The sequence below is a fragment of the Balaenoptera ricei genome, chromosome 1 (genome assembly GCF_028023285.1).
Source record: "Balaenoptera ricei isolate mBalRic1 chromosome 1, mBalRic1.hap2, whole genome shotgun sequence".
NCBI classification, from domain to species: Eukaryota; Metazoa; Chordata; class Mammalia; order Artiodactyla; family Balaenopteridae; genus Balaenoptera; species Balaenoptera ricei.
In genome coordinates, this window is record NC_082639.1 from 46,232,533 (window position 1) to 46,256,124 (window position 23,592).

The 23,592-nt window shown below is 54.0% G+C and overlaps 1 protein-coding gene across 2 annotated transcripts; it reads left to right on the top strand.

Moving 5' to 3' along the window:
• Nucleotides 1-7,053: 7,053 nt before the first annotated feature.
• BSND (barttin CLCNK type accessory subunit beta) lies at nt 7,054-23,386 on the top strand. Of its 2 annotated transcripts, XM_059923410.1 has the most exons (6): nt 7,625-7,714; nt 9,114-9,231; nt 11,855-12,199; nt 12,294-12,388; nt 14,201-14,470; nt 15,332-23,386. In XM_059923410.1, the coding sequence occupies exons 3-6, from the start codon at nt 11,978-11,980 to the stop codon at nt 15,744-15,746; spliced, it is 1,002 nt and encodes a 333-aa protein (XP_059779393.1). In that variant the 5' UTR covers nt 7,625-7,714; nt 9,114-9,231; nt 11,855-11,977; the 3' UTR covers nt 15,747-23,386. The 2 variants fall into 2 exon arrangements, with proteins under 2 accessions (XP_059779402.1, XP_059779393.1); XM_059923419.1 differs by lacking the exons at nt 9,114-9,231; nt 11,855-12,199 and adding an exon at nt 7,054-7,183 and having other exon boundaries at nt 7,433-7,714.
• Nucleotides 23,387-23,592: the final 206 nt, after the last annotated feature.

The following is a 23,592-nucleotide window of genomic DNA, read 5'->3' on the forward strand; positions in this document are numbered from 1 at the left end:
AAGGGAACACACTGAGTTTATAACCAAAAGAACATGGACTCTGAATTCAGACCACCTGTGCCTGGGTTCCACCAGGTACCAGCTGGTGAGTGACCTTGGACAAGTGACTTTACCTCTCTCTGCATCAGTTTCCTCATCTGTAAAATGGGAATTGGGAATTACAAAGGCACCAGCCCCTACCTTAGAGAGCTGAGTTTCGAGGATTAAATGAGATGATAACAGCTGACATTATGAGATCACACTGACCGTGCAGGCTCAGTGCTAATGCGTCAAACAATAAATGCAGACTTCTTAGCGCAGAGGCTGGTGTCTCAAGTATGAAGTGATTGTTAGATTTTGTTAGTAAAGGTAACCCCCTCCACCAGGTGCCTCTGCTTCTATACCTCCTGTGACAGGGAGCTCGATACCTCTTCTTATATTCCAGCTAGGCAGAAGGGTCTGCTTTCACAATGTCATATCCCATTCACAGATGGGAAAACCAGCCCAGAGAGGCTAAGTAACCTTCCCAGGGTCACTCAGCCAGCTGGAGCTCAGTCAGCTGTGTAGGGACACTGTTCCCTGAGGGCCTACCATTTACTGGGCCAGGCTCTCTGCTGTTGTTTCACATCCTCGAGGCCTCTCTGCCACAGGTGGTAGCCCCACTTAACAGGTGTGGAAACTGAGCCTCAGAGAGGTAAAAATCGCAGAGAATAAAGGTTTTTCATGTAAATAAAGGTGTTTTCATTCAGGCCTGGTTGGGCTCCAGGCCTCAGATCCTCCCACTTAGGCCTGGACCAGCTCGGTAGCTGCCTATCCCAACTCCCTGCTTCTGCCAGGGTCCCCTGAAGTCTCTTCAAAGCTCAGCAGATGGAATGAGCCTGATCAAACCCAGATCCATAACATCCCTCCTGGGCTCAAAACCCTGAGTGGTTCCCAGCTCACTTTGAGTAATGAAAGCCCTAATGAGGATGGTGTAGTTGGGTCTGGGTCCCTCCCCTTGCTCTCTGCTGCTGTTGGTCCCCCTGTGGGCCTTTGCTCCTGTGTTTTCTCTCCAGAATCTCTTCCCCAGGCTCACTCCTCATTCCCCTTGCATCTTTGTCCTTCTCTTCAAGACACCGTCCTGGACCACTCTGTTAAAACTGTTGTCTCACCCAGCCCCCTGCACTCCCAGCCTCCTTCCTGCTTTACTTTTTAAATAACACCTGTCATCATTTAATATTTTACCTTTAAAAAATTTGTTTGTTTGTTTGTTGTATGTTTCCCCCCACCAGTAAGCTCTCTGAGAGCAGGGATTTTTTTGTTTCTTTCCTTTACGTTTATATTCCTAAAGCCTAGAAACGGTGCCTGGCCCGTGGAAGATGCTCAGTAGGTATTTGTGGACTGAGAGAATGAAGCAATAAATGTCAGCTATCGTGATTGTTTCCGGGCCCTCTCTCAGCCACCTGAGCCAGATCTTGTGGATCTTCCTGTGGATCTTGTGGATCCTCTCCCTCCCCCTTCACCAAATCCTGGATCCCCATCCTGTACCCCTTCCCTTCCTCCCCATCTCCCCTGTGTGTGCCTTATACTTACTGCTATGATGGAGATGCAGGTTTGAACGCTGCCTTAGCCCTGACCTTTCTGTGTGACCCTGAAATGTGTGTGTGCGTGCGCGCGTGTGCGCGCGCACACACACACACACACGCACCAGCTTCCTGTGTGAACCATGGGGATTTGGTTGGGGGAGGTGCGGGGGATTTATCAGGCCCTCTGCAATTCCGAAGGGGTTAATGGGGTTCCAGGCTGGGAAGCAGAGCCCAGCTTCCCTCCTACCCCCAAACTGAGGAATTTCCCCCAGGCAGGTGAGTTAATGAGTTGCAGGTGTGATTTGGAGGTGCCACCCACCACCTTTGCCAAGTGGGAGCTGGAAGGGGCAGGGGGTGGGGAAGGCTGGAAGACCGGAAAAGCCTTTTCTAGTTTCCTCTCTAAGCTCAGCTGCATCCCAACTGAAAGCCACCAAGGAGGGGCAGTGATTTGCTCAAGGTCACCAGCTCCTTAGAGGCCAAGCCAGGGCCACGGAGCCAGTCTCCCTAACCCTAACCCTGACCCTGCCAAGCCAAGGTTCCTTATGAGATGCAGTGGCCTTGCTGTGAACTGGGAAGGCCTCAGGCCGGGCAGCCCCCTGAGGCTGGGTCTGTCACTCCAGCCCCCAGTAGGCACTGGTTTGCTGCCTGGTCTCCTTCCTCCTGGGCCTGGCTGACGGGTTTCTTCATCCATCATTCAGAGCTCACATCTGGTGCCTGCCACCAGGCCTGGGACCTCAGGGACCCTCTGAGCTCAGGCCTCTCCCACGCTTTCCCTGGGCTCCCCCTTTGCCCTGTTTCCCTCTGCGTTGACCAGTGACCCTGCGCCCTGGAGCTCGCCACCTCAGATCAGTTGGAAAATTCCCAGTCAGAAATTCTCTTGCCCTCCATCCCCTCAGCAACTAATTACTCTTTAAAAAGGGTTCATTTTAATCTTTCCCTCCCTAGGTTTCTGCTAGAGTCTGGCAACTGCCCCTCACTTCCACCATCTCCTCTTGCTTCTTCCAACCTGATCTCAGAACCAGAGAATCAGTGTAAAATTAAAATCCGACCTGTGTCACCCCCCCTGCACAACTCGCTGGGAGCCTCCCCGTTGGCCTCTGGAAGATGTTGGCCACCTTAGCCTGACCCCAGGAGCTTTCCTACCTATGCCTCCTCTCCGGCCTCCCTCTCCGCTGGAGCCAATAGCCATCCCTCCGTCCCCAAACACGAACTGAGAGCCAACAAGTTCTAGTCCCTGGAGACACAACAACGAACAGAACAAAGCCCCCAGCCTGTGGGAGCTCGAGTTCTATGGGAGGAAGACAGACAAGAGACAAGATAAATAAATGAGGTGTACAGTATGATAGATGGTGACGAGTACTACGGAGAAAAGTAAATTGGGAAAGGAAGACAGGGAACACCTGGGGGAGGGGGGTTCTGCAGTTTCAGATGTCACACCAGAGATGGCCTCGTTGTGAAGCTGACATTTGGACAAAGAATTGAAGGAGGTAAAGGAGGGAGCCATGCAGATATCTGGAGGAAGAGCTTTCCAGGTGGGAGGAAGAGCAGGGGCAAAGGCCCGGGGGTGGCCGTGCATTCCCAGAAGAGCACAGAGCCAGGGTGCCTGGGGCGGACGGGGTGAGGGGAGGTGTGGCAGGAGGTTATCTCAGAGGGGTGATAGGGTGGGCAACATGGGCAAATTATCTCGGGCTTTGTAGGCCATTTTAAGTCTTAGCTTTTACTCTGATAGGGCAGGGAACCATTCCAGGGTTCTGAGCAGAGGAGTGACATGGTCTGACCTGGCATTTGGGTGGGAAAGAGATTTCAGCCAGCAAGGGTAGAAGCAGAGACCTCTTAGAAGGACAGACATGATGGGCCTCAGACTGAGGCAGGAGATGGATGGGCTCCAGGCTAGACATTTACAACTAGCCTCCCGTTCACACTTCCTGGGGTGAGAAGAAGATGGGCTCCAGGCCAGACATTCATTCCCAGCCCCCTGTTTACGTTTCCTGAAGCAAGAAACAAATGGGCTCCAGGACTACATATTTTTGACCGGACTCCCGTCTATATTTTGAGATCTGCGCCTTGATATAAAAACCAGCAACAGAAATTGGGTAAATAACCGGATTTTGGACATTTTTATGGCAGGGACAGAGGGGCTAAACCCTGTTAAAAGGTCAAGAGGTCATATATTTCCCATCCTTGGGGCAATGGAAACATTGCACATGCACAGAAATGCTCCTTGGGGCTCAAAAAGGAGGGGGCACCACCTCATAATATGTGATGCTAAGGCTGTCCCATAGGCCTCTGGGCTGGAATCCATTTTGGAAAAAAGTTGTGCACGCACGTTGGGGAGGGCCCTAGGGCAGGGCAGGTGTGGAAAAAGAAACAAGATAATCGGCCAAATGTAAACAAAGACCGGAAGAACTGCCCTGTATGAATGACTTAACCGCCCCTTTACCCCACTCCTCCTCATTAGAGAGGATGCCCACACCCTTTCTCTCCAGGTGTGCATCTCTGCCTTGCTTCTGTCTTAACTGAACAAACTGTTTCTCTGTGTGCTCTCCCACTTGTTGTTGTGCTATGTCTCTAATAATAAACTTTGACCGTTTTTTACAGTTTTGCCTCCGTGAGAAATGCATTTTTCACTGGGGGCAAGAGCCAGGGGGTGTGGTGGCTAGGATTCCTGGTTGTCATCCAAGCTACCCGGGTTCAATTCCTGGGCAGGGAATTAAGATCTCGCTTCACGCCACCACTCACTGCCGCCTCTCTGAGCTCAAGACCAGGGTGATGAGCAGTAGTGGGGAGGGAGAAGTGATTGGATTCTCCTAACTCGGAGGCAGGGCCAATAGGATGTGGGTGTGAGAGGGGAGGTGAGGATGTTGGCTAGGATATCCAGGCGGTGGAAGGATGGGTTTGACATGGAGGAGCAGGAAGGGGAGGAGTACACAGTGTAGGAGTGAACGTGCACACAGCATTTAGAGTTTTACCTCCAGCTACGTGTCAGTGCTTACTTGCCTCTGGGCCTTTGCACACACTGGTCTCTTTGCCTGAACTGCTTTTCCTGCCCTGACAGAACTCCAACTGGCTTCTCAAGAATCCCTCCTGAGAATCTGTCCCTTCATTCCTCCCCCTCCACCCCAGTTTCTCCCTCTGTCTGCTTTGTGCACCTGCTGGACCTCAGGCATATCTCAGAGCCTTTATCATATTGTGCCCCAGAAGACAGGACCAAGTGCCATCACACTGAAAACCCGTGTTCATCAGACACCTCGTACCTCAGCGTCCTGCACGAAGCAGGTGCTCAAGAAGAGACGGACGTGGGGCCTGGCTTGAACCCTGGCTCTGCTATTTATAGGTTCTGTGATCTTGGGCCATTACTGATGCAGAGCCTCAGTTTCTGCATCGGTCAAATGGGTGTGATGTTTCCCCTCCCTGCAGCAGCTCTTAGGATCTTGCTAGGACCCCGAATCCTGTAGACCGGAAGAAAACCGTGGTTATCGCGTCCTCTGCTGGAAGATGGCAGGCTCCGCAACCGCTCCTCCCACTCACCCCGCTTTTCAGGGAAGGAGGCAGAAGTCAGAGGCGGGTGCGACGTGAGCGGGAACCGCGGATGACCCAATACTTCCAATGCCCGGTACTCACGTGTCCCCGCTTAACCCTCACCGCGGCTCTGTGGAAGAGGTTAGACTAGACCCATTTTACCGAGCACCTACTTGTCCCAGAGCTTCTTACTCGTTGCCACTTCCCCCCTACCCCCCTCTTTTAAGGAGAGAAAAGGTGCAAAGGAGGCCGGGTCTTGATGAGGAAAGAAAAGATGGGGAGACACGGAGAGTGCTTGGGTGACCAGGAGGACTCTCAGGAAGCCCTAAGGACCAGATCCGATCCATCCACAATGGGGCTGGGACTGTGTGGATCCCGGTCACCGCTCAGCCCCCGATTCAGTTTGCAGAGCTCTTTGGGGAAATCTGCCCGGGGTCGGTTTCCTCGCCTGTGAAATAGGCACGATAACCTCTTCCCTGCGCCCCTCACGGGGCTGCGGGTTTCAGGCATGACCTACCGGGTGTGAAAGCACCTCGCCAAGCGCGTGCTACGATGGCCACCAGGGGGCGCGAGAGGGGATCCCGCGACCCCGCAGATCCAATCCCGCCGTGGGCCAGGGCTTCAGGACCAGACAGACAGGCTGAGGCCCCTCTGGGCCCCGGTCTCCTTTTCTGGGAGGGGCACGTAGCCTCTCTTCACTGAGCCTGTAAGAGATGATTATAATAGTATTTCCCTGGACGGTCCTGCCCTGTAAATAATCCCAGATTACAAAGCATTTTTCCCTCCATCATGTCACTTCCCTCCACAACCCCTGGGAGGTGGCCTAATACCACCTTCCATCACTGATGACAAGACTCAAGCCCAGAGTGGAGCCACCAGGCCAAGGTCACCCCGGGAAACAAACATGGATGTCACCTGGTGCCTCTCAGCCCTCCTCTGACCCCTCGGCAGCCTCTCACTGGGAGGGTCCCCCAAGCTCTGCTACAGGGGACCGACTCCGCAAACTGTAAGTTCTGGGTCTGAGGGCTGGTGAAGGAGAAACAGCTTCACAATGAAACCCCAAGGCGCTGTGGGCAGCGACGCCAGAGGGTATCACGTGAGCACAGGTGTGATGTCGGGAACCAGCACAGCTTGTTTCGGGGAGGAGGGAGAGGGTGACGATCACAAACAGGAAAATCCCCAAACCTATGAAGTCAGGATGCCAAATGAAAGCCTTTTATCCTGCAGCGGCAATTCAATACCATACAAACAACATGTTAACATTTTCTTTTAGAGATACTGTTGACCCTCGTTTTCCTATAATCCTGTAAGGGAATCTGATTTTTACCATCATCCTGTCCCCAGGACTGAAATTCCACCATTAGAGTGTCATTCTTAGGATGAAGGCATCTTCCTAGGTTAGGAGGCAAGGAAATTGCTGTCGGCCATTCACACCCTAGAGGGGCATTGCCTCACCATGGCCAGCTCAGAGCCAGCAGGCCTGGCTGGAGCACAGGGTATGGGAAGGGGACAGAGGCACTCAGGGAGGCCAGGCCTGGGGATAGAGCCAATCCTGTGAGTTGCTATTATTATCCCCATTGTAGAGAGGAGGAAAACTGAGGCACAGGAGGTAACTTGACCAAGACCACACTGCGCCATGATAGAGGAACCAGAACCCAAGCCCAGGCAGTCTGTCCAGCCACCAGAGCCTGCACGTTTAACCCTTGTGCTACAGTTAGGCAGTATCACCCAGTGGCAATACTGTGGACCCACGGCCTCTGGGTTTAAATCCCAGCTGCTCTGCCTTTTCTAGCTGCGTGACCTTGGGCAAGTTACTTGTTTGTGTCTTCATTTGTAAAGTGGGGATAGTAATACCTGCCTCACGGGGTTCCTTAAATGAGTTAATATGCGTCACATGTTTAGAACAGAGCCATGCGTGCAGCCACGGTCAAATAAATAGGGGCCAGATGGGCACATGACCTTGGAGAGTCTAGAATTCTTCAGGATTCTAAAATGCCAGCCTGTGGGACCCTGTGGGGTCCTCCAGTGGCATTTTGATGTCTTTGGGCTGCAGCACTGTATCTGCTTCCCGTGGCTGGACGGTGCGGGGCCACCTGTCGGCCCAGCTTGGCCCCAAACAGGTAAATGAGGTGATGTCAAAGCCTTGGCTGAGACCCAGCCCCTGGAACCTCCCCTTCCTTCCCTCGTGTCTCCCTCACTCGGATTCCCACACACTCCGGAGGGCCCAGAGGGAAGGTGAGAGGGAGTGAAGGTGGGAGCACATGGCCACCCAAGCGTAGCTCCTCCAGCCTGGAGAACTGGTGCTCCCAGGGGCTGAGCTGGACCCGAAGGGAGCCTCCCTCCCTCTTACCTTAAGCCCTGATCTACAGCGATCCCGGAGCGTCACTCCTCCGGTGTGAGCGTGTGGAGACGGCTGGCTGGTTCATTGGCGTCCCTCCGCGGGTGGCGCACAGGCCAGGCCTGGCCAGGCAGCGATGGCTGATGAGAAGACCTTCCGCATCGGCTTCATCATGCTGGGGCTCTTCCTGCTGGCCCTCGGCACTTTCCTCATGAGCCACGACCGGCCCCAGGTCTACGGCACCTTCTACGCTGTGGGCGGTGTCATGGTGATCGGGGGTGTCATCTGGAGCATGTGCCAGTGCTACCCCAAGGTAGGTGGTAGTGGGGACAGGTGGCCTGGGGGCCAGGGCCCAGGAGGGCCTGGGGCTGTGCCTCTATTCCAGGCATCAATCCCCCATCTTTCAATCATCTTGTTATCCTTTCCCCTTTACCCCTTCTTTTCTTATCTCCACTCTCCTGAGCATCCATCCATCCATCCATCCATCATCCATCCATCCATCTATCCCTTATCATAAAGATTGATCAGGAGACCCCTGGATCTGCAGCCTTGAACTAGGCACCATGGGGGAGACACAGCAAAACCCACCACACAGTTCAGGTGCTTGAAACCGGAGCTTATGAGGGCTTGCTGCCTGCCAGGCACGCCTGCATCCTTGGTGCAGTTCAGTCCTCATCCTGAACTTTTTGGTACCTTTGAAGTTCTATTTTACACTAGAGAAGCCCGGGGCTCAGAAAGTGAGGTCCCACAGCTCCTAAGTGTCAGGGGTGGGATCAGAGCTCAGATGTGTGTCGCCTAAAGCATAACCCTCCACCTCGGGAGGGCGATCCCTGTGTCCCAGGGCTGCTGAGTGCTCTGGGTGGGTCAGCTGTAACGTTGATGGCATGGGTTAGGCAGCTCTATCTTTTGAAGTTTTAATGGACTCCTAGCCTAATATGTGACTTAGTGATGGGAAGAGCACTGGTTTGGGAATCTTGAGTTCTAGTTCTAGCTCTGCTCCAAACTCTCTGTGTGACCTTTATCTTTCTGAGCCTCAGTTTCTTTCATCTGCAAAATGAGGCCCCGAGCTCCTATTTCTCCCAGGCTCACAGAGTTATTATGGAGAACAGAAAAGAGATGGGCAGTTTTGTAAACTGTAGAGTGTTATATTTAGGTGAAGCGCTGCCACCCTTACTGTTAGTGATCCTCTCAACAACCCTGTGAAATGGGCCTATCAGGAGTTGTAATCCTTCAGTGCCCAGAGAGGTTGAGTGATTTCTCCAAGGTCACAGCAGCTGGTCAGATAGACCCAGGGAGACAAGGAAAGAAGCATGGATTCTAACTTGGGCTCTGCCTCTAACTACCTGGGAGACTTTGGTCAAGCCCCTTCCCTCTCTGAGCCTCAGTTTCCACATTTGCAGAATACGTGAGTCAGGAAGAGGGGGTGGGAAAGAGCGTGCATCTTAAGGGCCTTGCTGGTCCTGCCATCCGGGGCTCCAGGCCCCAGGCAGCCTCACACCCTCAGCCCCCTCCTCGCCTCTTGCCTGGATGGCTGTGCTGGGGTTTGGGAGGAGGGAGGAGGCTCCTGGGGGCCTGGGTTCGGCTCTCCCCGTCCTGTCTCCTCTGTGGGAAGCCCCGGGCAGTTAGCGCGTTCATTCAGCACTGAGGCGGTCCGGGCTGGTTTGTGGTCATTTACCGAGCAGTTTACAGTCAACTCGCCTCTCTCTGTTCAGTGTCCTAAGCAGAGGTCACCGGGAGAAGAGGGCCCTGGGGCCCGAGCCGCCCACATCACCACCACCTCCATCGTCATCCTCCTCCCGGTGAGGAGGCTGGACCCTGGGGGACAGCAAGGTGATGGCCGGGATAGGGTGGGGGGAGTGTCCTTCCTGCCCTCACCCCCTTCACAGAGCTGGCTGTGGTCGGTGGGCAGAGTGATCGGGTGGCAGTGGGGATGAGGGAGCGGGGGGCGGGGGAGGAGGGAATATTGCTGGGTATTAATGAGTAACTGTTGATAGATTCACGTGTTCCTGTGCTGTGGAGGCCGCATGGTGGGTCAGAAACGGCACAGGTTTCAGTGCCCACCAGGCCCTGACTCAAATGCCCCTCCCTGTGCCCCACTTCTGTGGCCTTGGCAGAGGCTCGCCCGGGCCTGTGGAGGAGCCAGTGGGGGCTTGTAGGTGGGGGACCTGGCATCACGCCTGGCCTGGAGCCAATGCGAAGGCAGCGTTCTCAGGACAGGTGTTTGTGGCTTTGGGCGGGTCTCTGGATGTGTGTGCAGGTGTGTGAGCACAGACGTGGGTGTGTGTTTCAGGGACGCAGGCTGTTAGGGCTGGAACACTAAAGGAGGGGAGGGAAGTGTGTCGTAAACCAGGGAGGTGTGCTAGACGAGGGTCCCAGTCTCCCACATTGTCTCATTGGAGCCCGGGCCATCGGAGCCCTCAGCAAATGCTGGTGCCCATCCTCCCAGCCAGATCCTCCCCTGCCTCAGTGCCTGACGAATGGGAATTTTCTGGATTGAAAAAAATATAAATATAAGGGAATGGAATTAGCCGATTATGATACGGGGGAAAGGGTAGCCAGTACCCATGCGAATTAAGCTGTCCCTGTCTTTGGGGCCCTGGGGGTCTCATGCAGGAGACAATTTTCTGCCTGATGGGGAGGGAGTGGGCTTCACAGGGAAGATGAGCTGGGGTTTGTAGGTTAAGTAGAAGTTCACCAGGCAGAAAAGATGGGGAAAGAAATTCCAGGCAGAAGGAACAGCATGAGCAAAGACATGAGGTGAAAGAACAAGGCAAGTGGGTCAGCCTGGCTGCCGGAGGGTGTGGGGAGCGAAGTAAGGCGGAGAGGGAATGGGGCTCGGGTCCACGGGACCTGGATGCCATGCTGAGGAATTTGGACCTGACCCTTTAGTGGATGGGATGAGAGAGGGCTGGGAGCAGCTTTGCAGTTCAAGGAAGCTATCAGGCTGACATCTGGGAGGAGGAAGGTTCAAGAGCCACCAGGCCAGTGGGGGAGGCTCCTTCTCTGGTCCAAGGGAGGATGATCATCTCCTAGACTAAGGCAGAGCTTGAACCCAAGGCTGTAGGAGCTGAGAAGACATTTCCAGTTCATCAAACATATAGTACCTGCTGTGGCTGGGCGTGGCCCTGGACTCCCATCCAGCTTATTTTATTGAATTTCTGAAGTAGACTTGGTCAGATTTGGTGGTCAGCTGGGCCTCAGGCTTGAGAGCGAAGGAGGATTCGGGGCAAGTCTAGCAGGTGGGACCGTCGGGGATGCTGTGCCCATTAGCTGAGATGGGGCAGGGGAACTGGGAGAAGGGGAAGGATTGTCTGGGAAAGCAGGGCCTCTCCCTGTCTGGCTTCTGATTCTGCCTACAAGTCGCCCACTCCCCACTCCTGCCTGCTCTGCTGGAGCCCAGGACCAGGCCCCTGATTGGTGGTTGATGGATTGGTCCTCTCCATGGGCCTCCCTCCATCCCTCTGTTCCCTCCCTTTGGGGACTGCTCAAAACTCTGCCTGAACATAAATCTGGCTATGTATTCTCCTGCTGAGAACTCCTCCAGGGCTCCTATTGCTTCTGGATAAAGGCTGAATTTCTTAGCCTGATGCTCTGGGATCTTTATGATCTGATCTCCCCTCCCCAGCTTCAACTCTGCCTGTCACCCTTTCTTAAAAGAATTTGTGTTGTAAGATTCTCAGGACTTTCCTTCTCCTCCAGGCTTTTCACAGTGGCAATGATAATGATGCTATAGAGTGATAATGATGATGGTGATGGTGATGAAGGCGCTGGTGCTGATGTTGATGGTGATGACATAACTATGATGTTGATGGAGATGGTGGTGGTGGTGGTGGTGGTAGTGGTGATTATGAGGAGGAGGAAGAGGATGACTGGAGGAAGGGGCAGCTTCTAGGAAATACAGAGTCAGCTGGCAAGTGCAGGACATAGTAAGTGGGTGTGGAAGATACCCAGGCCCCTCCCTCATTTCCAGACATCTGGGGGAAGCTTACCCCTCACAGGAGTTCTAAGAACACATCCATCTATCATTCCCTTCTCCCCAGCGGGATTGGGTGCTTTCCTGGTGCAGACAAATGTCTTTCTTTCACCGTACTCTATGGGAAGGGAGAAAAGGGGCTGCTATTTATGAACCTGGTATAACACAATGGGGTCTCATCAGATATTTGGTGAACAAATTTTCAGCTGAGGAGAACAAGACTCAGAGAAGTCAGGTAACTTCATCTTCAGTAGCATCAAACTATGATTTACTGAGCAGCTACTGCGTGCCAGGCTCTGTGCTGGGGGACTCCTTATATGTTATCTCATGGAATCCAGGAGACAGGCATTACTAGTCCTACTTTTTTAAATTGTAAAATATACATAACATAAAATTTACCATCTTAACCATTTTTAAGTGAACAGTTCAGTAGTGTAGGCACAACCTCAGCCATCCACTTCTTTGTCCTCCCCACTGCAGCCTCTGTCCGTGCCAAGAAACACATGAACTGTTTCCCACTCACTCACCAGATGCGGATGAAGGGCCTACTCCGGGTCGGGCATGTGCTGGGCACTGGATGAGGACCCCTGGAAATGACAAGATATGACTTCCCCCAGGGCAGGGGTGTTCGTCTCATTCACTCATTGCTGCCCCCTAGTGCCTAGAGGAGTGCCTGGCACACAGCTGATGCTCAATGAGCGCTGGGTGAATGAAGAGCCAGCGGGAGCAGGAGCCCAGAGGTCCAGCCAGCCACAGGTGCTGGGCCCTGAGCAGGCACCCTCCTGTCAAACGGGGTGGCCTCCCTTGTCAGGCCTCTCTCCTAGGGTATGTGGAGATGTTAGGCCCGTGCTCTGGGGGAGCAGTGACCACGGATGGGTGTGGGTAGCTGCAGAGAAGCCTTCTCCCCTTTGCCCTGCAGATCACCTTCGTACCCGCTGACTCTGACTTCCAAGGCATCCTGTCACCGAAGGCGCTGGGCCTGCTGGAAAACGGGCTCACTGCTGAGATGAAGAGGTGGGTGCCGGGCCCTCTGGGGCGGGGGTGGGGCAGTGGAGGGAGGGGAGGGGCAGTGAGGCCCTCAGGCCAGTCTTCCCCCGGCCAAGGAGAGGGGGGCAGGAGGGGTGGGCGGTGTCTCCCCGCCGCCCCAGGCTCTGGCTTTGCCTTCCCACTTACTGAGAACATACTATCAGAAATCACGGATTGTTTTGACCTCTCAATTCTATGAGGTGAGCATTATTATTACCATTTCACAGATGAGGAAACTGAGGCTCAGGGATTTTTGTCCTGTCTTACAGCGAAGTAGTGGCAGACCAGAAATCAAAAATAGGTGTGACCCTAAATCCCACACAGCGGTGACTACTACTACTCTAGCAAACAAGAGGCATAATGATGGCCAAGGCACAGCCCTGGGGCCCTGCTACTTTTTGGCTGGGTGACTTTGGGAAAGCAACCTGCCTCTCTTTGCCCCATCTGTGAAATAGGGTTACTAATATACCTTCCTCCTAGGCTTCAGGGAGGGCTAAGTGAGATAATACAGCCGTCCCTCAGTATCTGTAGGGGATGAGTTCCAGACACCCTCTCCCACCACGTACACCAAAATCTGCAGATGCTCAAGTCCCTTATATAAAATGGCTTAGTATTTGCTTGCAATCTATGTACATCTTCCCATATGCTTTAAATCATCTCTAGGTTACTAATAATATTTAATACAATGTAAATGCTATGTGAATAGTTGCCAGTGTGTGGCAAATTCAAGTTTTGCTATTTGGAACTTACTGGAACTTAAAAAAAAAATTTTTTTAGATCCATGGTTGGTTGAATCTGCGATGCGGAACCTGGGATATGGATGGTGGACTTTAATAAGCCAAGTACTAAGAACAGAGCCTGGGGCATAGCGGGCCCTCTATAAGCCTGTGCCATCATTACTAGGAAGTGCTTCCAAAGCACCAGAGACCAAGTCAGGCATTTTGTGCCCATTTCTTCTGTCAGTCCTCATAGAAACCCTGTGAAGTGGGGGGTGGCAGGCCCGTTATACAGATGTGGAAACTGAGGCTCAAGAAGTGCAATCACAAGCCCCAAACCTCATGGGGAGTCAACACCAGACCGGACCTGGGTGGGTGGGTGTGGGGGCCAGCCTCAGGGCTGGTCACACAGGGAGAGCTGCTAGAACAGAGCTGGGGCTCAGGCCACCCTGAGCCTGCGCTCCTCCCTGCTGCTCCCAGCCCTGGACTGTAGAGAGCAGTGGAGAAAGTGGTGCTTGGAGCCCCAGTACCACCCCCTAGGTCTGTGCCACCTGGGCAGGCCAGCTAAGGTGTCTGTGCCTCAGCTTCCTCCAGTATCTCCCAGAGTTACAGTGAGGGTTAGGTGAGCTAACTGATAGAGCCCGGCCCGCAAGGAACACTCAGTAGCTGGTTCTTACTGTTGCTCTGTCCTCATCTGAAAAGTGGGAACGACCATTCTGCTTCAAGGTGTCGTTCAGAATAAATGGGATGATAAATGTAAAGGCTTCAGGCCACCGTCTAGAACCCAGCAAACGCTCAGTCAACGCGAACTGCTCTTCATTTGACAGTCACAGCCTTGGGGTTAACTTTGAAAGGAACACTGGACTGAGGGTCTGAGCTCTGCCTCTCAACTTAACTTGTTGGGCCTCAGCCTCCTCATCAATGAACTGGGTACAGTAACCACCCGCAGAGGCTTCTCTGAGATCGGGGGAGAGCCGGTGCATGGAGCAGGTGGGCCAGAGGACGGCACTGACATCTGTTGATCGAATCTTTGCCCACCTGCCTGTTCTCTCTCCCGCTGTCTGCTGTGCCCCCCCCCCGCCAGCCCCCGGACCTCCTATGTCAGGCTGTGGGAGGAAGCCGCCTATGACCAGAGCCTGCCGGACTTCAGCCACGTGCAGATGAAGGTCATGGGCTACAGCGAAGACCCCCACCCCATCCTGGCTCCTAAGCCGGGACGGCCACAGCCAGGAGCCAGCGATGGAGGAGAAGGTGGCCCTCGCGACCCTCAGGGCCTGTTGGAAGCCGCCGTGGTCATCCACAGGGGCTCAGACCAGGACGAGGGAGAAAGAGACCCAAGTCAGGGCAGGCCCAGGTGAGTGCACGGAGCGTAGGGGCGCTGGGGTGAAGGAGGAGGGGTGTGGCCACTGAGAGGTGGCGGGGGACACTGGGGAGTAGAGAGGCTGGAGACACCCTGAGAAGCAGCAGGGGTAGCAGACACATGGGTCTCGGCTTAGATGGGCCTGGGTTCAAATCCCATCTCCTCTGCTGTGTAACCTTCGGATGTTCCTCACCTTCCCGAGCTTCACTTTCCCCACATGGGAATAATCGGTCCTACCTCAGAGTTGTCCGAAAACTCGCCACGAGGGGCCAGGGCAGGGAGCCAGAGGACCTGAGTTCAAATCCAGGCTCTGCCACTGATGTGCTCTGTGACCTCAGTCAGGTCACTCCCCGCCCCGCCCTGTCCCCAGCTGTTCATGAACTGGGTTCCTCATTCATCCACGTGGTCACTCATCCACCAGCATTACTGGGTACCTACTCCCTGCCAGCCCTTGACAGCCCCTACCCTGCGGGAGCTCCTCGTCCAATGGGGGAGGCACACAAGGGAACAAAAAGTGACACCCAGTGTGACAGGGATTGTGGGCCCAGAGGAGACCTCCAAGTGATTGGAGAGGCAGAGGAGTGACCTGGTTTGGATAACATAATAATGGCCCTTTTCTTGAGCACCTACTATGTGCCAGGCCTTGTGCAAAGTGCTTTGCGTTCATTATCTGTTGTAAATCTCAGGGATAAACATAGGAGTGATTGCTATTATTTCCCCCATTTTACAGAGGAGGGAACTGAGGCCCAGACAGGTGAACTCACCTACCCTGGGCCTTGCAGCTAGTGGCTAGGATTTGGACCCAGGCAGTCTGACTCAGAGCTACCCTCGCCCTTTCCGCCTTTGCCCCTGCAGCCCCCCGACCTGTCCCCAGGGCCCTGCACCCTTGGCTTCCTTCCAAGATGACCTGGACGTGGGCTCCAGTGAGGGCAGCAGCCCCAACCTGGCACCATCTGAGGGGGCGGAGCCCCGGCCTGCACCCCCGGAGCCCCAGGCTTGCAGGTGCCGGCTGGACCGCTTCCATGACTTTGCCCTGATTGATGCCCCAGCATTGGAAGATGTGCCTCCAGAGAAGCAGCTACAGGTGGCAGCCCTGCCCAGGTCCTGGCAGAGACCCCCGAGGACAAAGTGGGAGGAAGAGGAGGCTTCGGACGCAGGTACAGAGGAGCCGGAGCAGGAAGAGGAAGACTTGTACTACGGGCTTCCCGACAGCCCTGGGGACCCCCTTCCGGACAAGGAACTGGGCTTTGAGCCTGACGCCCAGGGCTGACATGGAACTGCTCCCTGGGTTCTAGCCCAGCTCCGGGGCTAACCCCGATGTGACCACACAGGATTTCAGTTTCACTACCTGCAAAATGGGGTTAGATGGAGGTTCACAGGAGACAGTGGACCCGAGAGCATTTTGAGAACTGCACAGAAATGCACAGGGAGGAGATGATTACATTACTGGGCCATTGCTGTTCCGATTATTAATACTTTTTGTAAAGCTTTGAAGGTAAAATATGATTAGTTGAGAAGATCTGCAGCAGCCAGGGCCCTCAAGAGCCCTTTCTGCCTCCCCCCAGAGCTGGCCTCTGAGCAGGAACCCTCCTGGGTGCTACCCCCGTGTCCCCAATCCTCTGTGAGGGCCTCTCAGGGTTCTTGTTCCTGTTGCGTCTTTTAGTGCAGCCGGGGGATGGCATGATTCGTCTTCACTCAGCGCTAACGTCCCCGGCCCGCATCCCTCCTGTGGCTCCTGTAGCTCTGGGATCCAACATCTTCCATGAGTGACCTCTGCTGACCTCCCAGCTTTCTCCCTGGTCAGCCCCACCCCACACTCACCCTGCTGCCCCATGCCCTTGCCAAGCTGTCTCCTCTGCCCGGATGCCCTTTGTCCCTTGTCTGTCTGGCAAATTCAGGCTCATCCTTCAAACCTCTGCACAGACATCCCTCTTCTGAAAGCTTTTCCTGATGTCACCGCTTCTGGGCCGAGTTAGTCCTGGCTCCCGTGTGCCACCTCTGGGCCGTCTCTGGGTCTTGCGCATTTATCATGGAGCATGGCTGCCTGCTCAAGGTCAGCACCTTTGCTTTACTCACCTCGGTCTCTCCTGTGCCCAGCTGGTGGTCACTGAGCATGTACAGAAGTGACCAGAACCCACGAGCCTTTTGCAGGGAATGCTGTCTTCCCCACTTCCCTGAGTCTCAGACTCCTGACTTAACTAACTTGGTTCAGGTGGCATTTACTGAGCATCTACTGTGTGCCAGACGCTAAGCTGGGATCTTTAGGAGGAAAGAGACACAAACTGATGACAGTTCTCACCCTCGAAGGGCTCCCAGTCCACTGAGCCTGGTGTCTTGTAAGTTAGCACAGAGTGCAGAGCACAAACTGAGGCGGGAACAGAGGAGTTAAAAATTGTCACACCAGAGGCAGCAGAGTGACACCCACACAACCGTTGGGGCCATCGAGCGCAGGGACAAATAGCTCCAGCTGCCTGAGCAGCCCCTGGAGATATCACCGTATGGTAGCATCACCGAGTGACGCTTTTCTTAGGCTGATCTCTGCAAAGCCCCTCTGCGCCCCATCAAAGGGATGGTGGCACTACCTCATCCTACGTCCCCACGTTCAGAGCTTGCAGCCTGGGCCTCCTGAGAGGGCTGGCCTTCACCTGGGCTGGGCCTCTGGGTCAGGGTTGGGTTCACGGCCAAGGGAAGGGCACGCCCCTAGGACCCCGTCCCTCTCCTTTCTGGGTCATTGCTACCTCCCGTAGGAAAGCCTCTGCTGTAACAGATGATCCTGCTCACGGCCCGTTCCTGCTCTCTGCTCACTCACGCAGGGAAGGGGTGACCGCATCAGAAAGAACACCAGTGTGAAAGGCTAAAATGAAAAAGTTTTCAGTGTTTAGAGTGGTCACCTTCATTCACCTGCAAATTCTTTTATGGGAACCCCTCCCATACCCCCAGTCCCCCTCTGGGCAGGATAAACGAGGCATCATTGAGGGAACTCTCTGGAAAGCCAACACCAAACACGGTGGCGTGGCCGGCTGGGACAGCTGTGTGCGTGGAAACCTGGGTGTGGCCCACGCCCAGGCATCACACTGCAGGGCACCCCCAGACCTCAGCGGAGAACCAGGAGTCTCTGGTTGCCAGGCCCGTCCACGGAGGGAACCCTGTCCCTGGGAGGGCACAGGGACACAGATGGCTGGGCCGGGCTTCGACCCCCGTCCGGCTCCCCCGCTTTCTTGCTGCTTGATTGGGAGACCACTCGCCTGGCCTGCCCGGGAAAGTCCTGGTTTAGGCCCACTGTCCCTGCCTAGTTAGCAGTAGTGCGTCCTTTCACCCTCGAAAGTATCCCCTTGGGACGATAAACTACATATTCACCCTACTCTGTGACCTTGGGCTTGGACCTCACTTTCCTCACCTGTGAGAGGGAGGTGACGGATCCTGGGCTTTGCCTTTTGCAGGGTTAGGTGGTGGTGGCGATGGCGGGGGGCCGGGGGGGGATTTGATGAGATCCATCTGCTGGCGCCCTGCAGGTGAGGACCACCAGGAGCTTGCCTGTGGTTAATAGTTGGGTTTGTGGCTCATTGCAGTGAGGGGAGAAACCCCATGGGATCTATGAGGCGTCTCTGTAAGAGGGTGTGAGAAAGGACTTATATGGGATTTGGGCTTGTGTGAGGTGACTTGGGGGAGGGTCTGAGGAAGAGGGCTCCAGATTGGATGCTGTTGGGAAGCAGGGCTAATCCGTGGTGGGGCATCTTAATCAGTCCTATGTAGGAGACCAAGCTAAGGATGCAAATGGCAAAGAAGCAGCAGTCATGCTCCAGCCAGGAGAGGGTTGTGTGGTCACTGACGTAATTTGGACAATGCTCTTGGTTGCTATGCTCAGCCGTAGCTACCGGTGGTCTGGATTTGTCTTGACCCATCATGGTCACAGAGTGCCTTGTCTGATGCTGATATTCTGTGAAATTGTTCGACTTCATCAGAAGACCACCGGGGCTCAGCTGTGAGGGGCAGGCCGGCCCCTGGCTGTCAGGCTGCCCTTCTTTCTCAGCCTCCCTGCTCCTCTGGGGCCTGCTGGTGACTGTGGGGTCACACAGTTGGGGGACAGAATGTGCTGTGGATTTCATTTGAAAAGAAGAGTCTGCGGCTGCTCTTCTGTTCAGCTCCAACCACCCCAATTCTCTGATTTGCCACCTCCATTGTGCTCTGTTCCCTTGACCTTGCCAACTTTCAGTCCTCTAAGAACATGGGCCCCTGGGATGGCCCCTCTCTTCATGCAGGTCCCCGGGGGCAGGGGCGGTGCCGAAAGGGCCTGGTGGAATGGCCTTGGCAAACCCTGGGATTCCAGCTCTCAGCCCCAGGCTCCAGATTGGTGTACCATGGCAGAAATTCCTGTTCTTTCCACCCTCCCGTCAGGTCAGAGGGACTTTGGGAAGTTTCCACTCTCTGGGGAGGGATGGCCCCTGCCCTTTACTGGGAAAGAGTGATCCTGGGGGCAGTGAGCGTGGGCTCTGTGATTGCTTGCTGTGACCTTGGGCATGTGGTGACCCTCCCTGGACTTCTGTCCCTGTTCTCTATACGATTAGAGGGAGGTAGACAAGATTCCACTTCTACTCCTGGTCCTTAAGCACGGTGCTGGTCACCCTCACACCGATTACCCCATTTAGTCCTCTCAACAGCCCTAGGGGACAGGTCCGTCGACTCCACATTGCAAATGTTTGCTCTAAATCCCAGACTTTGGAGTCAGAGAGACTTGGGTTTGCACTCAGCCTCTGCCAGTTCCTTGCTGTGTGACCTTGGACAAGTCACTGCCCCTCTCTGAGCCTCAACATCAACATTTATGCAGTGGGAAGGATAATACCTGCCTCTCAGGATGTCATGAAGAACTAATGAGTTGATGCTTCCAACACATCATAGGTGCTTGAACAGCGTCTGTGTCCTTCCTTCCCTCTCCGGGTCTCAGATCCTCACCTGCACAGTGGGGATTAACTCTGTCCGCCTTATAAATGCTACAGTGGGTGAGTGGATTCACCAGGGAGAAGATGCGTGTGAAAACTCTTTGCAAAGGGTGCAGAACATCTATGGTGTGCCAGGCACTCAGGGGCAGAGGAGCTGACAGCAAGCGACAGGTAACTAAGAAGGAGCAGGATTACTTGTGCCTGGGCAGACGAAGAAGCAAACAAAGTTACAGAGCATCTGCTAAGTATCAGGTGCTCCCTGAATGGAGGCCTCCCACCAGCCCTGAGAGATGGGCATCCCAGGGCCTGGGCTGGGATTCCAGCATGGGCCCTGGAGCCTGTGCTCTTCCTCCAATGCCACCTGGTCCACACACGTAGCAAGACCCATAATCACCTACTATGCTGTGCTCACCTGCACATTTCTCATTTCACCCTCAAAATCTGCAAGGTTGGCGTGCGTCCCCGCGTTACAGATGAGGAAATGGAGGCTCTGAGAGGTTGAATAATTTGCCCATCCTCCCAGAGAAGGGCTAAATGGGGAAGAAGAGATGAAGCTGTAGGGCCTTCCATTTCTGGCAGGATTCGTCCAGTAGTCCCAGGTGATTCCGACCCTAGTGAGGACAGGAGAAAGACACACTTCAATAATTCAGGTAGCAAGGTTGCACTAAGCATCTACCTGTGTCTTTCCCTGTGCTGGTGCTCAGGGCGGACACACGCCTGCTCTCACAACTTCCATGACTCCCTATTTCCCACAGGATAAGCCCAGACTCCTCAGCCTGGAGTTTGAGGTTCTTTTCAGCCGATTTGTCCACCACTTCCTCCAGTGCCATAACCGCTGGAAACTTGACCCTTGACCCCATCTGCTTAATGCCCTTCCTCCCCTTCTCTATCATCCCTCAAGGCTCAAATTCCACCTGTTCCCTGGAGCCTGAACTGGCCTTGCTCTCCCTCCTGGGGCAGAACCCATCCGCATCCCACCCTTTCCTCTGTGTCCTTCCCAAAGGGCGTGCACTGCTCTGGTCCCAGCGCTGCTTACGTGACTGTGTGTGGGCTGGTCTCCTCGCCTGGACTGGGATGTCCTTCAAGGACAGGGGCCTCTATCCCCCCATTTCTCTATCCCCAGGACTTAGCAAAAGCACGTGGCAATAGTGCTGGTGGAAGAGGATGGAACTGACCCAAATTGAACTGAAACACATGGCCACCCTGAAGGCTCGTGGCCCCGTTGCACAGACCACATAGCACAGGGATGAAGAGCTCTGGCTTTGGCATAACCAGTCCTGAGTTTGGGACTGGGCTTCCCCTGGCAAACTGTGTGACTTTGGCCAAGAGACTTACCCTCTCTGGTCCTCAATTTCTTTATCAATAAAGTGAGATTAATAATATCTACCTAATTGCATATGAAGTTTAGATGAGATCACGCATATCGAGTGCTCAGCGTGTGCCTGGTGAGCCCTCAGTAAACGGTAGTTATTATCATTACCATTTGCAGAGAAGAAGGGAATGTGCACAACGTGTAGACATCAGGAGCCAGTGTAGACTTGAGGTTGGCATCCAAGCACTGTATTATTAGCACTTCCCAAATGCAGGTCAATGGACCCAGCTGGGCTGGTGGCATCAGACTCTCCTGGGAAGTTTTCAAAGCGCAGTGTCCTAAAATACCCCCAGAGAGGTCTGGGATGGTCTGAAATGTGAATAAGCCAAGCCAAGTAATTCTAAAGTGCAGAAGGGCTTAGCTTTTTGTTTTTAAACAAGTTATCAAGGACTGGAAAGGTTGGAAGATGGCCCCGAGAAGGTGGGGTGGCAAGCCAGGAATTAGCTGGGTAAGACGAAAGGGCAAGGGTATCTCAGGCAGAAGGCATGGTGCAGGCAAAGTTCCATAGGAAAGAAGGAGGAAGATGTGGTCCCAAGAACCTGGAGGAGGCTAGCCTGGCTGGAGTGATGGTGGACGGAGTCAGAGAATGAGGCTGGAGCTTGGTCACAGGACTTCTTGAATTCCTACTGCAGAGCTCGCATTCTATCTGATGGGCAAGTGGGATCCACTGATGGTTCTTGAGCAGAGGAGTGACATGAAGAAAGGAATGGTAAGGACATATTCTGGTTAATATGTGCAAAAGAGAATGGAAGGGCACATATTGGTGGTAAGAAAGCCAGCTCGCAGCCTGTGGCAGGGTTCCAGTTCCCAGCCTGACATGGGAAAGGCTTTTTCCACTGTGGAGGGGAAGCTGGGTGGGTGCTAGGTCAGGACTGAAGCTTGGTGGAGGCAATGTCCCAGATTCCTCATTGCTGACCACAAGACCAGCCCAGCAGAGCAGCGGACTATGTGGCAGAGGCTGGATCTTCTATCCAAGTCCCCAGAGCCCTGGTCAAGGCAGTGTTCAGTTCAGAGAGAGCCCAGGGGAAGGGCAGGTGAGGGTCCAAGGGACCCAGTAAGTGCCCAGGTCAGATAACCGGCCCCATAGGTGATTCTGCAGATGGTGAAAGCTCCCAAGCCACCTGCATATCCTCACGTTAACCCTGATGAGAGCAGACCTGGGGTGGAGGGTAGGTGGGCAACAGCAGGCTTTGGATGCCTGGTCTGCCAGCCTGGAGACAGGCAGGGGTCGATTTCATTCATTCATCCATTCATTTATTCATTCATTCATTTATTCTGGCCACAAGCACTCTCTAATCACCTGCTTGGTGCCATCCCCTGTGCCAGGCACTGGGGGCAGAGAGGTGCGTCTGACCCATGCCTATCTAGCTGGAGACCCCCTCCCCTGGGGTAGCTGCAGAATGAACAGTGACAGGTCAGAGTGGTCAGTGCTGGGCAGAGGGAGGCACAGTAGGGGTCTGACCCCACCTGGAGAGTCAGCAAGAGCTTCTCAGACTTGCACCGAGCTACGTCCTAAGGGTTCACTGGGGGAGAAAGGGAGAGGAGAGCAGCCTAGACAAGGGCAGGGAGCCCGGAGTCACCCCACCATGTTTGAGGAGTGACCCAGGGGTAGGTGTGAGCAGAGCTTAGGATAGATGGGGAGGACGGCTAGAGAGGACACGGGTGGGTAGGTGGGGACTTGACCAGGAAGGGCTGTGGCTGCCACCCTGGAGCAAGTGGGAGAGCCCCAGTGGGCTGGATGACAAGTACACGGCTGCAGTCTCCCGAGGAGGAGGACCTTGCAACACACAGAGCCGCCCAAAGAGAGCGGCAACATCTGACAGGCGGAGGTCACAATCCTTCACACAGAGAGCGCTAAAAATCAGACAGGAAAAGAAAAGGAGTTCACTCACGGGAAAGATCTGTGACCCCATAAAAGAAACAAATGAAAACATGGTCAATCAAAGGAATAATCAAAGGAACGGAAATTAAAACAACAAGAAACCATGTTTCACCCCGTAACACTGGCAACGTTTTACAAAGATGATGATAACAGACGCTGTTGGCAGAATGTGGAGGAACAGGGTGATTTCTTACATTGCTGGTGGGAATAGAAATGATGCGAGCTTTTGGGGGGAGGAGTATGGCAACATAGGCTAAGTGCCTCAGCACGTGGGCTGCCCCAAGATTCCGCACTTCCACACGTAGGAACCTATCCCAAGGAAATAATCAGACAGGTGCACCAAGACGGACTTTGGGAAGGCTGTTTACTGTGGCAGTGTTTATGACAGCTCAAGTGTGGAAAGAATCTAAACATCCAGCAGTAGGAGATTTGTTGAAATAACGATGCAACAGCTCTGTGAGGGAATGGTGTATGGCTGTTAAAATGGGGACCCTCCTGATTGAATCACACCCCCTTCCCCGACCTCTCCTTGGTAACATATGTGATCATTGCAGTTTCACATTTACTTGTGAATTTCTTGGATGACTTTCTGCATTCCCCATCCGATATTAAGCCCCGTGAAGGCCAGGACTCTGCTTATTATGTTCAATATTATGTCCTCGGTGCTGACTTTGGTTCCTGTGGGCCCTCAGCAAATAGTTATTAAACGAATAACTGAGTCTGTACTTCTTTAGTGTGGTAAAATACACATATCACAAAACTTACCATCTTAACCATTTTCAAGTGTACGGTTCAGTTCTGTTTAGTACATTCACGTTACTGTGCAACCATCCCCGCCACCCATCTCCATGTTCATCTTCCCAAACTGAAACTCTGTACCCATTAAACGGTAACCCCCATTCTCCCCTCTTTGCTCCCCAGCGAC